The sequence below is a fragment of the Electrona antarctica genome (assembly GCF_951216825.1).
Source record: "Electrona antarctica genome assembly, chromosome: 24".
NCBI classification, from domain to species: Eukaryota; Metazoa; Chordata; class Actinopteri; order Myctophiformes; family Myctophidae; genus Electrona; species Electrona antarctica.
In genome coordinates this window covers 13,260,113-13,281,749 of record NC_136803.1, presented here as the reverse complement: position 1 = coordinate 13,281,749, position 21,637 = coordinate 13,260,113, and the positions used below count along the sequence as shown (strand labels likewise).

Below are 21,637 nucleotides of genomic sequence, written 5' to 3'. Positions count from 1 at the left end.
TCTAAATCCTTTTTCAAAAATAGCAGACCTACAAGCTCGTAGCGCGCCACTTGGTGGCACGCTATGAGCTTGTAGATCTGCTATTTTTCAATAGCTAAATTACAACATAATGTTTAGGGCGGTGGTGGCTCAGGGGTAGAGTGCCTGGATGGTAACCGCAAGGTTGCCAGTTCGAACCCGGGCTCCCCAGAGTTACTGTCGAAGTGTCCTTGAGCAAGACACTGAACCCCTAATTGCTCCCGATGTGCTAGTTGGTGCCTTGCATGGTTTCCGCTGCCATCGGTGTATGAACTATGAATGTGTGTGTGAATGGGTGAATGTAATGCACACTCTCTGTAAAGCAGCTTGGATAAAGGCGCTATATAAATGCACCATTTACCATTTTAAAACACCAAAAGGGGTTCCCGCCCAAAATGTGTTAAGTTCAAACATGGAGATAGGAGGTTTCTGCCTGCCAGCGATGATTATGTACCACTGGCATCTACAGTGCACAGGCTGGCAGCATACTAAAACACATTCAGCACTGTGTCATTCTCAACAAGCCACGCTTAGTGGCTTAGCAATCATCTTTGGTAATGTCAGCGTCACAAATCTACACATAATGAGAGGGGAGACTATATAATATACTCTCTGCGTGTGTGTGTGTGTGTGTGTGTGTGTGTGTGTGTGTGTGTGTGTGTGTGTGGTGTGTGTGTGTGTGTGTGTGTGTGTGTGTGTGTGTGTGTGTGTGTGTGTGTGCGCGTGTGTGTGTATTCCTAGTAGGGTTGTCCCGATTGGATCGGGTGATCGAAATCGGGGCCGGGACCATCCCTAGTATCAATATTATATCCATATCATGATATTACACTGGATATTGTCTGAAATTTGGGATATTATACTATTGTGATATGGCATAAATGTGTTCTATAAAATATAAATATCGGATCAGGAAAAATCGGTATCGGCAGATGCTCAAAATCAAATGATCGGAATCGGATCGGGAGCAAAAGAACGTGATCGGGACATCCCTACTTCCTACTGTGTCCTAGTTGAGCATCATTATGCATCTGATACAGTTGAAACAAACAGGAAGTGCGTCAACGTCGTGGAGCCAAACCAGATAGATTCTGTCCAGGCGGATTTAAACGCATATGAATTATGAACTCTAGCGTCACTATCCTCGGACGAAAATAGCCGATCAACAAGCTCATGAAGTGTCACACTGCAATGTCACTGTGAGCTTGTAGATCGGCTACTTTGGGGCAAATAGATTTAAGGCCTTTAGACTGTTCAGCCCCAAATCCAGGCCAAATCTGATTTCCTATCCTAGATTCATTGGAGTCGGCCTACCCGTCTGACCACTCAACAAGCCAGCCGAAGTGGTCAGATGGGAGGGCCGGTGCATTTTTAAGAGCATGTTTATTTTAATGATGAATCGATCAGTTGTGTTCCCCGGCTTGGGACAATGGAACTATAGTGTAGAACTGTTCAGAGACGGTACAAACTTTTCTCAAGGCTTTAAAGAATAAAGTGCTACTTTTTAAAAAAACATTTTCATGTTATATTATCAATACAATCTTAGTGTTTTGCCAATTATTTTTTGTAGATCTGCCATTTTCAATAGTTCGGGTCCCTCTCCTGGGCCAATCAAATTTCTCTTTTGGGCTCTTGAGGTAAAAAGTTTGGGAACCACCAGACTAGACAACATGAGCTTTTCTAATGCCCTAAATCCAACTCCCACACAGGTTTAGCACAAACAGCTCCAACAACTTGTGAGTGTTTATGGCACCGCAAGCAGCATCTGCCACCGTAATCTGATTCAGATCTGACAACAACCACTAATCAGGACACAGCGTTGATGTCCAAAAGACTGACAGCTAAATAAAACTGAGACCCACGTTGCGATAACAAAATCGCTTTCATCAACAAGTAGCGTATGACAACAGCAGCAGCGCAATCGAGTGAAACATTGCAGCGTGTCGGCAAGAAATCTCATATCTCAATTTTTCAACTTTTTTATATTTTTTGGGAGGAAAACAAATCTACAAGCTCAGATCTATAAGCTCTCAATGCGGCCTTGAAAGCTTGTAGATCAGGTTTTGGACATACAAGGTTTCTCCCCGACAGCACATGAATATGAATATTCCTTACCTAGCACCATCTCCATGACGCTCACTTGGCCTTCGGAGGGAAACAATATTTTGGGAGGCTTGTCTGTCAGCGGAGCTGTGAAGAAGTGAGAGAGAGAGAGAGAGAGAGGCACATTAAAATTTCTCACATTTAGTATTTTTTTTTTTCATCTCGTACCCCCTCTGTACACGGTGCCTTCACGATTCATTAATTAACAATTAACGGAGTCACAATTAAGTGAGCTCTCCGAGGAGGGAATGAAAGCTGTAGTACGTGAACGGTCTATAACTGTAAAATAGAGAGAGAGGGGGGGAGGGAGGGCGAGATATGAACTAGCCGGGTCTCAAAGGATTCGTAATCCAAAGCATCTGAACATGAGCGTGTGCACTCTCATTGTGGCAAACAACCATTTCATCTCGAGCTTAATGCCTTTGCAAATACCTCGTGGACTAGCTGCTGTCAGCGATGATGATAAGTGTGCCATCAAGTTGAACACGGATTAAAGTATTAAGAAGTTGTTGTTTACGCTAGCAGAGCAACGGTAGTCAAACCGTATTTGTGTGGGAATGTATGCTACAGTAGGTGCTATCCCTTCCTTGGGGCACATTTAATATGAACAACAAACAGATGGACACAAATCAGCCTTGATTACACAAACGAAACAGGCAGGCACACCTGTGTTTGGGGGCTTTAATGGTGTTCTAAATGGACCCTTACAGGTCTGTAACTCAGAATTAAAGAAAGTTTGAGAACCACTGATATAGATGATAAAATAGATCTGTTGATTATATACCAGATCAGTACAAAGGGATATACTGTATATCTCATGTGAGAGCAGTATGTGGAGACGGATCTGTACTACATGTGAGATGGAGAAGTACATACAATAGAGATATAATCATTGTTAGAGCAGTATAGATATCATATGTCGGGTGGAAAGTAAGTAACAGTCAAGCTGTTATCTTTCAGGATTCAAATTCACACTTGTGTGAAGTGAGCGGCACTCTTATCATCATGCATCATCATACATCACTGTGACCGACTAGTCACTACCCAGGGCAAGGAAGGACACAACACAGGTCAGCTTTCTTACGTTTGTAGCTTTATTCCTCCAAGTGTCAAGGGAATAACACTTTGAAAGCATCACAATATTAGTTTACACAGGAGAGCAGATGGTTCTCCACTGTCCGGACAGAGCCTCTCCCCTGAGTGTTTGTGGAGATGACTGATTTATCCTGTTGTGCCTTGATCAAGTCCATGCACAACAGGTGCGCAGCCACACCCAGCTCTGAGTCTAGTTCTAGTTTGACTCAGGCCAGGTGTGACTGCTTAAATCAGTCATCCTCCATCTCACAATCACATTCTGTGCTCAGTCAATAATCAGCTGAGCACATTCCGTGCTCATACAGACACACAAAGCTGTGCATAGGCAACATAGCAAAAGTAGGCAGCAGACTCTGGTTCTTGAGACTCTTGACGTCCGTGGGCTAATGTTGCGTTTACACAGGCAGACGCCAAGATGAATGGGAGCAGCTACACGCATCGTTGCGTCTTTGCATCGTCATGTCACTGGCTTCCATTGACAATGAATGGTAGACTGTATCTTTGCATCTGCCCGTGTGAACGCACCATAAGGACTAATGACAATGTGACAGTATCTTTCATTTCTGGCTGTGTTTCTCATTATGTGTTCTTTGTCTGTAACTGCTGTAACTGTCCTGGTGTGCGTGTGTGCGCCATGCGTGTGTGCGTCCAGGGGCTTTACCAGGTTCACAGGATTTGTGTTTAAAACAGCCGTCATGGCTTTAATGAAGACTTGCGCCGGTTGAGAAAGTAAAAGGCAGCGTTAGACAGTTAGCCAGGGGAGAGAGGGTATTCCAAAGAAGCCTTATAAAAGGTCTGCAGGCCAGGCTCTAACACTTAGAGCTTAGTGTGTTTAAGCCTAGCCTTTATTCACCGTGATCGAGTGGTGGTGTCAGGTGTGAGTGAGTGAGCGGGGGGACCCAAAGGGAAGATGACAAAGCGGAAGGCTAGAGCGGCTCCAGAACAAAAAGGGGGGGTTTTATTTACAGAGCTAGCAAATTGTCCAAAAGGGCAGGTGGAATACAAAAACACAAGCAGAGGATCAAACCCCACAGGAGACAGATAGGTCAGAAGGAACACGGAACAGGTACCAACTCTAACACAAGTTTATGAACTGGGTAAGGAAGGAACATAGACAAACACTAGTGTATACATGGACATCCCGCTAGAAAGCAATTTTCAATTATTTATTTTTTTGACACAGAATAAAATGTGTTCTGGTCAAGATTCACCAGGAGCCTGGCTGGATGGCTTGGTTCCAGGCTCACAACGCATTGCGTTGCAATTTACAATTTACAATTTAGGCATTTAGCAGACATTTAGCAGACGCTCTTAATCCAGAGCGACTTACATTAAGCAATAACAAAAGCATGGCATACATCACATATATAAAAAGTAGTTATCATGAATAATGCGTAAACTAAGAACGTAACAGTGGAGTATCTATGTAAACTATACATACTATACTATATTATATATTATACATGTGTACTATAAAGTGCTATGACTACATAAAGTGCAATTCTAGAGCTGTCTACGTAACAAGCTATAAGTCTGTTTAAAATACTATCTGAGTCTACATAATGTGCTATCTAAGGGGCTAGGCTAGGGCAAGTGCTACGGGCCATGGTGGAGTCTGAAGAGGTGGGTTTTCAGACTACGGCGGAAGATTGGGAGTGAGGCTGCAGTTCTGACTGTGATGGGAAGTGCATTCCATAGTTTTGGAGCCAGAAGGGAGAAGAGTCTGGGACTTGTGGAGTGTGTGGTTGCGAGGCGTTGTGAGCTAGTAGACATCAAAGAAACAGAGGAATTAAAAGATCTTGGATCATATGTAGTCAGTGGCAGAAATGACTTCCTGACAAGGAAAGGACAGGCCTGGTGTGCTTGAAAATAAGCTACATCGTATATATGACAGTCTCAAGAGCTACCAAGATCAACCTGTTCAAAGCCTGTGTGGAAAGTATCCTTTTTTATGGTGCAGAAACATGGACAATGAATAAGGAGTTTCGGATCGTCTTGATGGAACATACACAAGACTCCTCATGTGTCCAGAACCTTTCATGTAGGGACCATCACACTAAAGCTCAGATTTATGGAGGCATCCCTCCCAAGTCCCATCTCAGTTGTTGTGGCACAAAGAAGACAGTTTTTCTGGACACTGCCCCATTGTATCTTTGAAAATAGCCGATATAGAAGCTCACAATGTGAGCTTGTAGATTGGCTATTTTCTTACATTTTTTAGTGGTGTAAACCACTCCTACAACTGGCTTTGTTAGTTTACGTGTCTGTTCGTACCAAAAACTGGCTTTGTTAGTTTACGTGTCTGTTCGTACCAAAAAATGAGCATGGTTGCTATGGTCACCCAGTTCACACGGGTGTGATTTCATTACGTCAGACATTACGTCAGACCACAGTTGATCAGTCTATATAAGACCTTACACCACTCAGTTCACACGGGTGTGATTTTTATGTCAAATATTTGCAATAGCCTACTTTGAAAACATTTTAAAACCACAAATCTTGAATGGTGGTCCATTCAAGAGGCACAAACTATGGAGAACCAGTGGTTTTAACTGCATTAGGAAGTAAGCCCAAATAAGCAACTATACACTTTATAGAAACAAGCCCAAAATAACCGCAACCTGCAGCTGCAGTATCAACATTTACAAGCAGATTTACAGAAGAAAATAGCCCAAAAGTCGCTTGTAATAAGAAGACTTGGCAACACTGATTCCCACCCACTCAATCACACACCTGGCCTAGTGCAGAATATCTCAGTAATGAGCAGGGAGATTGCCAGTTGTCAATCTTTGTTAATTAGCAATAATCATTTCTATACGTGGAAAGACTTTGTAGTTTTCTCTGAAATGGAATGGATTGTACATTAAAAGGGGCATTTGGCACCATTTGGGGTACATTAGCTCGCCAGATGGCTAACATTGAAAGGCTGTCTGCTACTACTCAGACTGACAAAAACAATGGATGTAGAATAATGTTGCGCTTCAATTTTATGTCACTCTAAATTGGGAGGAGTAGAAGTTTGGAAGCTGTAGAACAGATTTCAGTGCATCCATCATGGCCACTGACTAATTGATATAGTAATGTTAGTAGTAGCTCATCTGAGGAGCATACAGTTGGAGGCCATCGATATTGTCCTTTTCTTTTTGCTGAGGTTTGCGTGATCTGCGCAAAAGGACAGTTAACCCATTTTGGGCGGGAACCCCTTTTGGTGTTTTAAACTATGTTATAATTTAGCTTGTAGGTCTGCTATTTTTGAAAAATCGTGAAAATATTTATTTCAGAAAACTGGAGGATTTAGAAGGATTTTTTAAAATTTTGAGGTCAGGCCTAAATGGGTCAAATGACAATATCGGTGGCACCCAACTGTATCTGCATTCCCCTCAACACAATAGTTAGTTGGGGTTGTGAGCTTGTATCCCTTTTAACCCATTAAGACACGATGCCGATTCTAAAAATGTCTTCTAAATCCTAATAGTTTTATGAAAAACGTACGTTGCTATATCCGTGGTGTTCAAACTTTTTCATGTCAAGGACCCCCAAAATGATATGTATTCGGGCCGCGGACTCCCATCTCTAAACATGTTGTGCCAGGGACCCTCAGAAGCAAATTAAGTAAGCCTTGCCGAGCCATCTCCTGTTACTGTAGCATGAGGCAGCTTGATGTACAAGTACATCCCCTTGACATGACGCCAGTATGTCGCAGGGAGTGCCAAGCAGGGATGCACTGGGTCCCATTTTTCACAGTCTTTGGTATGACCCGGCCGGGGATCCAACCCCAATAACCCCCCAGTCCCAGGGCGGACACTGTAACCACAAGTCCACTGAGCTGGTCAGAAGCAAAGATTTGAATTAAAACTGTAAACACTCTATAAAGTATTCAAAACATCTACAAGCTCATAGTGTGGCACCTATGAGCTTTTAGATGTGTTATTTTTAAAATGACCAGAGTATAAAATAATGTTTAAAGTTGTTAACATGATTGTGATGCTATATTAAGCATCAACCTCCTAGCCCCCCTAACCCTCTGGTGCCTCACACTTTGAAGAGAGAGGGCAGAAAGTGGCTTCAGCCAGGGCCAATGGGGTGATTGGGTTGAATGCTGTACAATCCAATATATATCTAGTGCTACAGTACTCTATATACGGTGTGCCTGAGGTAAACAAAGTCGGGATAACACCCACAGCAGGGGGTGAAGTGGCCTGGCAGCAGAGGTTGAGATTGAAATGCTGTACAGTGAAAATGTGAATTGGCCCCATCAATTTGGCTAGGAGAAGTTAACCCCAAAATCAAGCCATGAAGCCTCGAATTAATGGTGATTAAGCCAATAATTCAATGACCGGGTGGCTGCTCAGTAGGAGACTCTTTTGAGACTCGTTGAGGCTTCACTGTGTAATAGAGCCTACTGGGTGGCAAAAAAACAACATTCTGGCCTTGATAGCCCATATATCCAAACTGAAAAGTCCTATCTGATTGTATTAAACAACATTAAACTCACCAACATTGCATCTGTATGGAAAGCTTGAATTATCCTCTATCTGCAAAGTTTTTGTTTAATAAAAATCCACCATAGATATGTTATGAGCTACTTTATGTCAAGAAATTCCGTGCAGGTGATCAGTTTAGTGTGGAAGTGTACGTTTCTTTGCATGTCACAAATGTTGCCAGCACATCAGTGACGACCAAGAAGACAGCTATAAATATAATGGCTGTCTGGCTGCGTCAACCTTGAAGCTGTGTTTGAAAGATAGCAGCTGAGAGAGAGAGAGAGAGAGAGAGAGAGAGAGAGAGAGAGAGAGAGAGAGAGAGAACAAAATGAACAAAAGGACAGGAAGCCAGCCACCACAAAAAGTGTTGCGTTGTACGGTGAGTAGATGTCACGATGAAACATGAACTCTCCAGAACAAGTTTTTGGTTATTAACCATGTGGATGACAGGCAATATATATATATTATTTTAAGATGAACCCGTTTTAGAATTCATCGTGACATAGTAGAAAAATAGTGGTTGAAAGTGGCTGCCTATGGTTTTTGTACAAATGTAAAGGTGATGTACATTATATATTTTTTTCTTTTTGGTTTTCAGGAGTTAAAGGCATAGTTCAGATTTTTTGAACTTAAGTTGTATGAAATACTTGCCATTAATATAGTGGTTGCAACTGTATTAATTGATTGCCCGAGTCCCATGGTGGGAGTTCTGCTCTGGTTTTGGTCAATATTAAGTAGTTCCGGTCATTTTGTGGGGGGCACTGGGGCCATGCAGTAAAAGTAAATTAATCCACAAAACGAACGTAATTTGTATTGTTGACCTATTTCTAAAATATTAGCGCGACTTTTGTTCAACTTTGACCCCTCTATCACATGGAACTATTTTTTGGGCGTAGTGATATGGACACAAAAAACATAGTTCTGTGTGATAGAGGGGTAAAAAAAGAACGGACGTTTAACTAATATTTTAGAAATAGGTCAACAATACAAATGCCGTTAGTTTTGTGGAATTTACTTTTACTGCGTGGCCCCCAGTGCCCCCCACAAAATGACCGGAACTACTTGATATTTCACCAAAACCAGAGCAGAACTCCCACCACAGGACTCGGGCAATCAATTAATACAGTTGCAACCACTATATTAATGGCAAGTATTTCATACAACTTAAGTTCAAGAAATCTGAACTATCCCTTTAAATTGAATCTTGACCAGGTCAAAATTCGTGTCAATCCTCTGTCTAGGTGAGACCCTTGACACAATCTTATGTCTCAATAGAAGAGCAGGGAGACCAAATACAACCACACAATCATATAAGTTATATCTAAGCATAAATGCACCATGTCTCTGTACGTCTGTCTGTACATGTATGTACGTGTGTATGGCTGTAATGCACGTAACTCAAGAACCGTTCGCCCAACCGACTTCAAATTCGACACATGCGTTCCACACCCCCGCAGGGAGTGCAGTGTCCGGTGTCGAGTCGGTTAGGGACCCACGGTTGTCCAGAACCGCCACAAAAGGCCTCTGCTCCATATATGGGCATACAAGGGACACAGACAGACATTTTACTGCGGTGTACCATTAACACAATCAGTGCCGGAAGTCCTTCAAAATAGGAGCTCTGGGGTGCCGGAAAGACATGGAAACCCATGACCCGGAAACAATCCACTAAAAAAAGTTTAGTTTACATAGCTAGCTTATATTGCGATCGTTTTAGTTTATACGATATATGATCCAAAAAGCGTTCATAATTTGCGGGAGAGACGGATGAGGAGCAGAAGTGAAGCGCCAGTATATCGATCCGTTCAACACCACGGAGAGCGCCCTGGATTAGGAGAGACGAGTCATTCTTTCCGCCACGCTAACGGCTAAGTCAAACCTGGCCTACAGGGCACTGCTCCAAGGATTTGTCTATAGAGGCTCTGCGCGAGACATCATCATCATACCCGGAAGTTATGCGGGAACGCCTACTGATGAGTGGCAAAAACTACTTTATGGCCTTGATAGCCCTTACATTTTTTTGTGGCTTTCGGCTTTATTTATGGAGGATCAGACAGTAGGCTGACAGGAAATGGGGAGAGAGATTGGGTGGCAGTAAAGACCGTAAAGACACACTGTGGCACACTGCCAGACTGGATTACCAGCCAAGGTGCCTGGACCACTGAGCCATGGCCCAGGCCAACAGCCCTTACATTTAAACAGAAAAGGCGCCCTATCTGATTGCTTTGCCACTGGATTTGCCACCCAATTTATACATGGGCATATACTCTCTATAAACAGGTCAGGATACCAACTCTATCCAATCAGAGGAGATCTCATGTGAGAAGATAAGGTTTTACACACGGTGTGTGTGTGTGTGTGTGTGTGTGTGTGTGTGTGTGTGTGTGTGTGTGTGTGTGTGTGTGTGTGTGTGCGCATGCCTGTGCGCCCAGGCACAGTGGCACTGTAATATGCAACATAAGAGCAGATGGTGAGCGTGTGTCCTCCTCACCCCATGTCACCTGTGACACTGCCATTAACCCATTTTGACCTGAGATCAGATTCTAAAAATGTCTTCTACATCCTGACAGTTTTCTGAAAAAGCTATGTTTCTATGTCAGTCGTTCTTCGATTTTTTTCAAAAATAGCAGACCTACAAGCTCGTAGCGCGCCACTCGGTGGCGCGCTATGAGCTTGTAGATCTGCTATTTTTCAATAGCTAAAGCATAACATAATGCTAACACCAGAAGGGGTTCCCGCCCAAAATGGGTTAATCACCGCTGCTCTCTTGCACACGGCCTCCCGCTGGACAACACATACTAATAATAATTAATACTTTAGTCTCTCCACTGCTCTGGGGAAATTAACGTCGCTGTACATTTGCACATATAGTATTAGGCTGAAACGTCCTCTGCATTTTGAACATCTTAACCCATTCTGGGCGGGAACCCCTTTTGGTGTTAGCATCATGTTATGATTTAGCTATTGAAAAATAGCAGATCTACAAGCTCATAGCGCGCCACCGAGTGGCGCGCTACGAGCTTGTAGGTCTGCTATTTTTTAAAGAATCGAAGAACGACTGACATTGAAACGTAGCTTTTTCAGAAAACTGTCAGGATGTAGAAGACATTTTTAGAATCTGATCTCAGGTCAAAATGGGTTAAGACACTGAAGATTATACAGGTAAGGTCCCCAGAGATGAGAGAATGAAAATGCTATCAAATGGGGGGGTCTGTGGCCTAATGCAGTGGTTTTTAACCAGTGGTCCGGGGACCACCAGTGGTCCTTGAGAGGGTTCCAAGTGGTCCCCAGCTAAATGATGTAAAGTTGGTAACCAAATGGACCCTTACAGATCATTTACACTAGAGTGTTAACCCATTTTGGGCGGGAACCCCTTTTGGTGTTAGCATTATGTTATGCTTTAGCTATTGAAAAATAGCAGATCTACAAGCTCATAGCGCGCCACTCGGTGGCGCGCTATGAGCTTGTAGGTCTGCTATTTTTGAAAAATCGAAGAACGACTTTTAAAATCTGATCTCAGGTCAAAATGGGTTAAATTAAACAAAATGGACCCTTTCAGGTCTATTTGGTTTTATTTTACACTCTCAAGAGTTAAATTATTGTTAGACATCTGCATTGCTTCATTTACAAGAAGTCTACATAATTAGAGAATGTAGAAGAATTGTTATTTTGATCAACCTTTGCCTGTTATCTCTCCTATGGTAGCAACATCAATACAGTATGGTATCGAGGACAAAATCGTATCCAACAATAACAAAATATTGAGGCTAAATTGAGGCTGAATCTCATTAAATGGTGGTCCGTGGTTCAAATATATACCCACATCAGCTGGCAAAAAATCATTTATGTTCAAAGCTCCGTGTGACTGGAATAATCTACCTGTCCATATTCGTTCAATAACATCCTTTCATTTGTTTAAAACTGTGCTGTCCTCTCATTTCGAGACTACCTGTTCATGTTTTCACTAATCATCACTGTAACAGATCCATGATGCAACGTGTTATGTCTACGTTTTATTTTTTATTTTTTTTATCTATGAATTGTATTGTTTTGTCTTGTCTTGTTTTGTCTGGTTGAACTGTCTGTAAAAAAGTGTCTTTATGTATGAACTGTATTTTGTGAATCGAGGACCCCCTTGAAAACGAGATGGTTCATCTCAAGGGATTGTTCCTAATAAAGAAATTTCAGACAAATGCAGAATAAATAATGGGCCTTGATATGAAAAGGGTTGAAAACCACTGGCCTAATGCATATAAAACATGAGGGTCCTTCAGTTGAACATCACTGATTCAATTAACCCCATTACTGCTCCCCAGGAGGCCCTGGCACTGTATCGCGCCACTAGCTCCTAGTTAACCCATTTTGACCTGAGATCAGAGTCTAAAAATGTCTTCTACATCCTGACAGTTTTCTGAAAAAGCTATGTTTCTGTGTCAGTCGTTCTTCGATTTTTCAAAAATAGCAGACCTACAAGCTCGTAGCGCGCCACTCGGTGGCGCGCTACGAGCTTGTAGGTCTGCTATTTTTCAATAGCTAAAGCATAACATAATGCTAACACCAAAAGGGGTTCCCGCCCAGAATCGGTTAATTTAGGTGAGGGTCCATTTGTACACTCTCAGATAAGGATGTTTGATATCGAGTTTTTGCCGATATTGAATCATTTCCGTCAACTAATTGTCAGACAGCAACATCACATTATGTAATACAACATTTCCGATATTAGATTTTTTGTTATGCTATTATCGGCCCATATCGGGAGACCGGTAATATCGGACATCCGTACTCTCAAAGTTGCATACCTTCATTTAAAAAAAAGAACACAAAAAAGTTAGAATATAGACACAAGAGTTTTCTGCCAGACAGACTAGAATTGAAACGTGTTCATTGTTTACCTGGTAGCTTCAAGTCTACACAACCTTATTTAACCCATTTTGGCGGGAACCCCTTTTGGTGTTAGCATTATGTTATGCTTTAGCTATCGAAAAATAGCAGATCTACAAGCTCATAGCGCGCCACCGAGTGGCGCACTACGAACTTGTAGGTCTGCTATTTTTGAAAAATCGAAGAACGACTGACATAGAAACATAGCTTTTTCAGAAAACTGTCAGGATGTAGAAGACATTTTTAGAATCTGATCTCAGGTCAACATGGGTTAAACAGATGCTAGGTTCACTGTTGGCCTGCTATCCTAGTTTATTTGAGGCACGGCTCTGTTCTCTATTCGCTCCATTTGTCTGATTTGACTCTTGTTTATTGACTACCGTTCATGCATACTCTGCTCATTTCGATCTCACCTGTGTACGTCGCTCTGGGTGGGAGCGTCTTGCTAAATGCCTAAATTGTAATTGATAACACAATAAAGACCAAACCACACAAAATAATGTGTTGGCTTCAGAAGGCAGACGCGCTCGGTTTCACAACATGAAAAGCCACACGGCTCCAGCAGAATGAGACTCACCGTGGACACGTGTTAAATACAATTAATTATGATTTATAATTATTAACCCAATATCAGTCATTTCGAACGACCAGGCACTAACGCCAAAGTATAGTAATATAGTAATTTGAGTATATACTCGTTCAGAGTATATATACGCGTTCAAAACCATAAATCATTAAGATAACATTTGAATAGAAGAATGTGGAGTTGAACCATTAATTTAGTTGTGGGAAGATTACCAGAGCTTGAGTCCAAAAACATGTTATTCACAGAGAGAAGAGATAACGCCAATGAAGGCCATCAAATAAAAACAGGAGTTATCTCTCTGGGCAGAGAGTGCACGGGACAAGCACTCAGAGTCAAAGTGACATGGAAGATATGATTTCTGGTTAATAATGGAACATGGCAATCATTACAAACCACCAATGTACCAACATTATCTATCAACATGTACTGTAGAAATTTTCCCATGAAGACCCGAGCGCTAGGCATGTAACGATTCACTCAACTCACGATACGATTCGTATCACGATATGAGGTTCACGAGGTTCACGAACGAGAAAATCGTTTTTTTTCTTCCAATGAATCGATTCATATCGTCGGGATTAATATCGATATATATCGATATACGATATATCGTTACATGCCTACCGAGCGCCGATTCTACAATGTCTTCCGACAGTTTTATGAAAAGCTTGTACAGTATGTTGCTGCCACATCATTGGTGCTCAAACGTTTTCATGTAAAAGACCCCCACCCCCCCCCCCCCCCCCAAAATGTGTGTGGCGACCCCATCTCAAAATATTTTGTTCCAGGGACCCCCAGAAGCAAAGATCTGAGTTAAAGTGCAGTTTCTATTATCTTGGAATCCACATCAACGATATCACTGGTTTCTGTGAGGTGGTTTGTATGTCTCATTCAGGACAATGTTACATCACCGTTTCTCAACATATGGTCCGGGGGCCACCAGGGGTCAACAAAAAACAAGGTGGAGAATCAGTGTGTTGCACAAAATTCACTTTGCACTGCTCCTATTGGGGGTATCGGGAAGTGAGCTTGATTGCAGAGGAACAACCGAGGCAATTTCATTGTTCTTTCCTCATATTTCATGGACCCGACTGCGATGGAAAAGTGTGTCCAACTGTACCACAAACTAATAGATATCACACTGCTCAGGGCCCTGTGCCAAACAACCAAAAAAGTTTTCCTTGAGTTTTTCTGAGCTGAAGGAAGATGAAAATCAGGACACCAGCAGCTTGTCAGCTCTCACAAAAAAACAATAAAAATGCACACAATTGCTTGTGGCATTCTCTGAGGTGTTATTTCCGAATGGCTGGGAAGAAATAAAAGAAAAAACACAGCAGCAATCTCAACATGAGAGTTTTCTTTGTGTCCAAAGCAGTTAAAAGTGTATACCCGGGGACCACCGTGAGTGATGATAGATTAACTAATCTCAGGATAATGGCCGTTGCCAAATCTCTGACTGAGTTTGTCCACTTTGAAACCCCTTGTTGGGTTGAATGCCTGTGGTCAAATTAAATGTGTTTGTGTTCATCTTAACCCATTTTGGGCGGGAACCCCTTTTGGTGTTAGCATTATGTTATACTTTAGCTATTGAAAAATAGCAGATCTACAAGCTCATAGCGCGCCACCGAGTGGCGCGCTACGAGCTTGTAGGTCTGCTATTTTTGAAAAATCGAAGAACGACTGACATAGAAACATAGCTTTTTCAGAAAACTGTCAGGATGTAGAAGACATTTTTAGAATCTGATCTCAGGTCAGAATGGGTTAAGGTAAGACAGCTTTATTTCACTATACTATTGCTTTACTGCTTGTGTCATATGATGTTGCTGTCGGGCAAAAACCTCTCATCTCCATATTCTAACGTTTTGTGTTTGTTAGTTATTTCCCAATAGATGAACGCCCAACTTGATCACACTACAGCGCCACACAAAAGCATTCAAAGTACTAGATCCACAAAATGTGGTGCAAAGCGGTGCATTTCGATGCTTGTACGTCTATTACTGTTGCTGCTTTAACCCATTCTGGGCGGGAACCCCTTTTGGTGTTAGCATTATGTTATGCTTTAGCTATTGAAAAATAGCAGATCTACAAGCTCATAGCGCGCCACCGAGTGGCGCGCTACGAGCTTGTAGGTCTGCTATTTTTGAAAAATCGAAGAACGACTGACATAGAAACATAGCTTTTTCAGAAAACTGTCAGGATGTAGAAGACATTTATAGAATCTGATCTCAGGTCAAAATGGGTTAAAAATGTAAGCCTGAAAAGAGACTGTTTCGGACATATGAGGTTTCCACCTGGCAGAGGCGATCTAAAATGCAGAATCTTAGGCTCACTTTCATATAGACCCGTGCTGCTGTCGCACTTATATCGTTACACCCCTAGTGTACGGCATTACTACTGTGGTCTGGCTTATATTTGTATTGTACAGGCTCTGTGCATTGTGGGAACTGTAGTTCCCTTGTCCCAGAAGAACACGTCTTCTGGGACAGTAAAACACATCCTGTAAACACTTCCTGTTCCCGGGGTCAATTTATAATAGCTTCATTTGATTGGCTTAGCAGCAGATTTGAATTGGAAAAAACAATGAATGCGTCTCCGGTTCAAATCTGCTGCTGAGCCAATCGAATGAAGCTATCAGAAACTGATCCGGGACAGGCAAGATTTATGCCCCCATCTGGAGAATGGAACTACAGTTATGCACAGAGCCTATTTCTTTCAGTATCTGTTGCGTGTGTGCTTTATCTTGTCTGTGTATGCAATATTGTTGCATAAATCACTAAAATAGACACATTTGCTTGTCAAGGCTACATTTGTTAACCCATTAAAACCATTGTCATTCAGCGTAATTTTAGATTTAGTTTTACATGGAGCTAAAAAGCTTTATTTTATCATTTGGCTTTTTAAAAACAGCAGATTTGCATCTCATAGCTTTGTCACTTTGTGCCAGATTATGAGCTTGTGGATCAGCTATTTTTGAAAAATTCAAATTCAAATCTTTGCTTCTGGGGGTCCCTGAAACAAAATATTTTGGGGTGTGGGCCAAACACATATCATTTTGGGGGTCCTTGACATGAAAAAGTTTGAGACCCACTGATACAGCTGCATAGGTTTTTCAGAAATGTTTTAGGATTTAGAAGACATTTGTAGAATCAGCCTCAGGTCTAAAATAGTTTCAACTGAAAGAAGATTGAAAGTGCAATTCTGCTTTCTCGCCATATGGCACTGTCCATGGTTCTGAATTGTATGCATATAAGAGAGAGCTGTCCTTGGTGTTGAATGGTATGTACGAGAGAGCTGTCCATGGTGTTGAATGGTATGTACAGTATATAAGAGAGAGTTGTCCATGGTGTTGAATGTTATAGTATATGGGAGCTATCCATGGTCCTGAATGGTGAATAAGTACAAGGGAGAGCTGTCCGTGTATAAGAGAGAGAGCTGCTCATGGTGTGTGAGAGAAGAGAGAATGTCAATGACCTATTCCCACACCGTGTAATCGACAGAACCTTCTTTGTAGAACAGTTGGTTCTCGAACGTTTAATTTCAAGGACCGCCTAGTTTGGCATGCAAAGAATTTAACATTTTTAACTTGAAACTTTGCTTCTGGGGATCCCTGGCACAACATATTTTCAGATGGGGGTCCACAGTCAAACAAATACTGTAATTGTGGGGGGTCCTTGACATCGTCTGAGAATCACTGTGGTAGAGTATGTTCATACAATATCCACTGTTGTATCTGCAGTGGTTGGAGGAGGTCTCCAGCCACGGTAGACATATTTTATTGATCCCCGAGGGGACATTTTATACCACAATTGCTCTCATCAGTAACACGAAAAGGGCAATAAGCAATAAATATAGAATATTTATTGCCCCGTCACACACACACACACACACACACACACACACACACACACACACACACACACACACACACACACACACACACACACACACACACACACACACACACACACACACACACACACACACACACACACACACACACACACACACACACACACACACACACGAGATTTATGGCCAACTCTAGACAGCCCTTTGCCACCCATAGGCCACCACCCCTGTTGCACCACCACTGTTGTCGGTCACGTGGATTAATCGCATCCGCGGCGAGTCTTGCCTTAGCACTTGCTCTAGCCTTGAAAACCTTGCAGGCTTGTGCAAAAGGTTAAAATGGCATCCGTCTACATGTTATGTAGACACTAGACAGATGCCAGGCTCATTTGCTAACCTGGCATCCTTTAGTTGTCTCCACCAGGCCGAAGGCATGGGGAGAGAGTATGTTTTGCACTCCGTCCGTCCGTCCGTCCGTCCGTCCGTCCGTGTGTGTGTGTGTGTGTGTCCGTCCGTCTGTGAACAGCTAATCTCCGGCACCGTTAACCCGGTCGATGCCAAATTTTGCACACACACTCCCTGGATGCCAACGATGAACCTCTGCCCCAAAATTTCCAGAACGGCCTGTTATAGCGCCGCTATAACAGGCCGCTTTGTGCAAAACAAGTTTTTGTACAGTACACCTACAGATTTTGTCCAAACATCACGCAAATTGGTACACAGTCTCTCTAGAGCCATTCAACGAAACGGGTCTTTCAGATTTCTCAGACTCCATCCTGATTGGTTAAGATTGGCTTCTAAAGTTCGCAGGAGTGCTCAGTTTCAAACAAAATGCTGCAAATCATGAACACATTGTGTGATTTCTGTGAAAAATAGGCCGAGGAAGAAATGCCACATGAACATTTTCAACTCAGCCTCATGGTGGCGCTATAACTGGCCGAAAAGTGTTTTTACCTCTAACTGCACGGATCTGTGGATAACTTTGTATGCCAACGAAAAACCTTTGCCTGGAATTTTTCACATCTGCTCTTTATAGCACCACCAGGAGGCCGACATATGTAAAACACATTTTCTAATAATTACTCCTTCAGATTTTATCCAAATTTCACGCAAATCAGTACACATGCTCTTCATAGTCATGTGATGAAGACGGGTTTGTTTGATTTCTCATAATCCACCCTCATTGGCTACGATTGGCTTCTAAACTTTTCAGGAGTAGCCCGCTTTGTACCCGTTTTGAACAAATCGCCACAACTACTCAACGCAGCGTCCGATTGTGGTGAAACTGTGCATGTATATTCCCACTAGGCTTTGGAAGAAATGCCACTTGACAGTTTTCAAATCAGCCTCATGGTGGCGCTACAACAGGCCAAGCCGCGTCACACACACGTTTATATTGCTCCTTAACATTTTGCCAAACATCACACACACACTCCTATCCTCCTGGTGGAGACCTGTGCCCAGAAGGGCACTTTTGTATTGTTTAATTTATAAAAATGTTTTGATATTATACTGTTTAGGTCAGATTCTCGGATCACCTAGATTACCACGTGTTTAGCTTGTGTAGTATGGCAGAAAGAATAGTGCACCTTAATACTGTGATTCTGTCACCGACAGTACTGTCTCTTAACCTTTCACCTCCTCTAGCTCAGGGTGAAAGAAGCACAACTGATATCTAGCAGTCTAAACCGGTTTTAACAGTGTGTGTTACAGTGTTGTGAACTTTTAGGCGTAAACAGAGTGTTGGCGAGAATAGTGCCGAGTAGGAGAACATTTGCAATATTGGCTGAACAAACTCGAAAGAATGGTGTATTATTGCCAGTACCAAGCCATTGTAGTGCTAAAACCAAGGTTGACATAATGTTAGAGAAATATTAGAATCCAGCTAAATGTCATTTTGATATGATCATTATGATGTAGGGTTCATGATTGTGAACAGATGCATGCCAAAAAGGGTATAAAGGGGCTTGGTAAAAAGATAGGAGTTTCCGTTACAATCGTATCCACTCGAGACTATCTCATCTGTAACCTTGCTTGATGCAATAAACTTACAACTAAGCTGATTCAGTACCATCTGGTCTAATGGTCTATTTCATTTCGCCTTGACTCCCGTTTCTTCCCTGGTCATCTGAATCTCTCCAACACTTGCTTACTGTAAGTCGCTGTAAATGGTAAATGGTGCATTTATATAGCGCCTTTATCCAAGGCGCTTTACATAGATTGTGCATTACATTCACACACACATTCATACACCGATTGCGGCGGAAGCCATGCAAGGTACCAACCAGCACATCGGGAGCAATTTGGGGTTCAGTGTCTTGCCCAAGGACACTTCGACATGTAGACAGGAGGAGCCGGGATTCGAACCGCCAACCCATGGATCATTGGACGACCTGCTCTACCTCCTGAGCCACAGTGGATTAAGAGTGTCTGCTAAGGGGCGGCCGCTGGCCTAGTGGTCCAGGCGCATGCCACATATAGGCTCTGGCATGACAGCGCACCGCGTGTTCGAGTCCCGTTCATGATGACCATTGCTGCATGTCTCTTCCCTTTTCTCTCTCCCTCTTTCCTGTCATTCTTCACTTAAAGTGTCTGCTAAATGCCTAAATTGTAATTGTCTCCACCAGTCCGAAGGCATGGGGAGAGAGTATGTTTTGCACTCCGTCCGCCCGTCCGTGTGTCTGTGTGTGTGTGTGTGTCCGTCCGTCCGTCCTTCCGTCTGTGAACAGCTAATCTCCGGCACCGTTAACCCGGTCGATGCCACATTTTGCACACACACTCCCTGGATGCCAACGATGAACCTCTGCCCCAAAATTTCCACAACGGCCTGTTATAGCGCCACCAGGAGGCCGACAAAGACAACCAAAAAAAAGCTGTAACTACATTTTGGGCACATCATGTACTTATTCATGATTTTGGCGAATAAAAAAATACCTCCATGACAAGTAATATCACTGGTATACAGATAACCTCTTTGGCTGGCGAGTTGAAACCGTTTGCGCAACTATTTAACTATGGTCTGTTCTTATTTTAATAACTGTTAGCAGTTATCATGTGCAGTTGTGTTTTGTGCTCATGTCCTTCTCTGGGGGTTTACCGCAGATGAGTGACGGGAGCCAGATGGAGTGTGGATACGCACAGAGCGAGAAGGACTGCTATTATTGGGAGAACTACAAGAAGAAATGCCTGTAGTGAAGCGCCGCTTGACTCTGGCCCGGGCTGTAATCAGATGGGTATAATAGAACTCTCTCATGTGAAATGAGGAAGGAAAGAAATAAATACGAGAAAAAAAATGGAATAAAGTGCCTTTTCCCTTGCCGCAGTCTATCTCACTCTCAGTTTACCCTCCAGTGGACATGCTCACCCCTGTACATCCTGCTGTTGCATTCAAAATGCGGATTGTATGCTATATAAGGTAGAGGAATAACTTTGGGAGTCAACCTGCCGTATTTGCAAGAGATTTCAGAGATGCCAGAGTTAACACTTTGAGAGCCCACGCAAAACTGCCCAAAAATCACTTTCACCTAGAAAATCCATTCACATTTTATAATTCAGCTGACTGTGGAGACACATGCTGGAACTTTTTACTTTGAAATGTTTTATAGTTTCTGAGTTATTTAATTTAAACACCAAATGCATTCTCAATGGCGAAAACACAAACTTTGGCACCACGTATAAAAAATAAAAAAATCATTGTTTTGATTTTTTTGATTTGTTTTATTAAGAAAATTCGGAAATCTGAAAAACATACCAGATTCACCTACAGCACCGAAGTCTGACATCACTGCTGCTAGAGGGCGCTATCACCCTGGGTTATTACATATACCAATACATTCGGGGATCCTTGTCACCAGAAAGTTTGAGAACTACTGATTTAGAAGGCATTTGTAGAACCAAATAAAAAAAAAACTATAATAAAAATCTCAGTGTTTTGCCAATTATTTGGCGGACCCCTGGCAATATCCAACAGGATGAAGATTGGTTTGAGGTAAAACAATCCACTTCCGCCAGAGAGGACTGGGAAGGCTTGCCTCCCGGCAGTAGTGCGGTGCCTGCAGCTTTTTGGACCGGACGCTCCAACAAACACAATTGTCAGTTGTTCGCGGGTGGGTTAGTCAGTGGGAGATTATGTTGTTGTCACGGCACAAGCAGCGACTCCCTACGGTGTGATTGGCATAGGGCCTGTGTGTGTGGGGGCAGGGGAGGGAGGGAGGGAGGGAGGGGGGAACTGGGGAAGACACATTTGCGCCGCATTTTGAGCTTGTAGATCGACGGCTATAGATTTTATACATTTTACACATTTGAAAAGTTGTGAAATGGGACATGCTGTGTAATGTGTATACTTTCTACTTTTGGTACTTCAAGTACATTTTAATACGAATACTTTTGTACTTTTACTCAAGTAAATTTAGAATTCCAGACTTGTACTTACAGTACTTAACCCATTTTGGGCGGGAACCCCTTTTGGTGTTAGCATTATGTTATGCTTTAGCTATTGAAAAATAGCAGATCTACAAGCTCATAGCGCGCCACCGAGTGGCGCGCTACGAGCTTGTAGGTCTGCTATTTTTGAAAAATCGAAGAACGACCGACATAGAAACATAGCTTTTTCAGAAAACTGTCA

At 42.5% G+C, this 21,637-nt stretch overlaps 1 protein-coding gene across 2 annotated transcripts in view; it reads right to left on the bottom strand.

Moving 5' to 3' along the window:
• The window catches only part of LOC306917372 (interleukin-1 receptor accessory protein-like 1), a 515,864-nt gene that overhangs the window by 201,772 nt on the left and 292,455 nt on the right, over positions 1 to 21,637 (bottom strand). For both annotated transcript variants that reach the window (XM_079495579.1, XM_079495580.1), the window contains one exon: positions 2,131 to 2,205. In XM_079495579.1, coding sequence (XP_079351705.1) covers positions 2,131 to 2,205 — 75 coding nt within the window. The remainder of the gene's footprint in view (positions 1 to 2,130; positions 2,206 to 21,637) is intronic.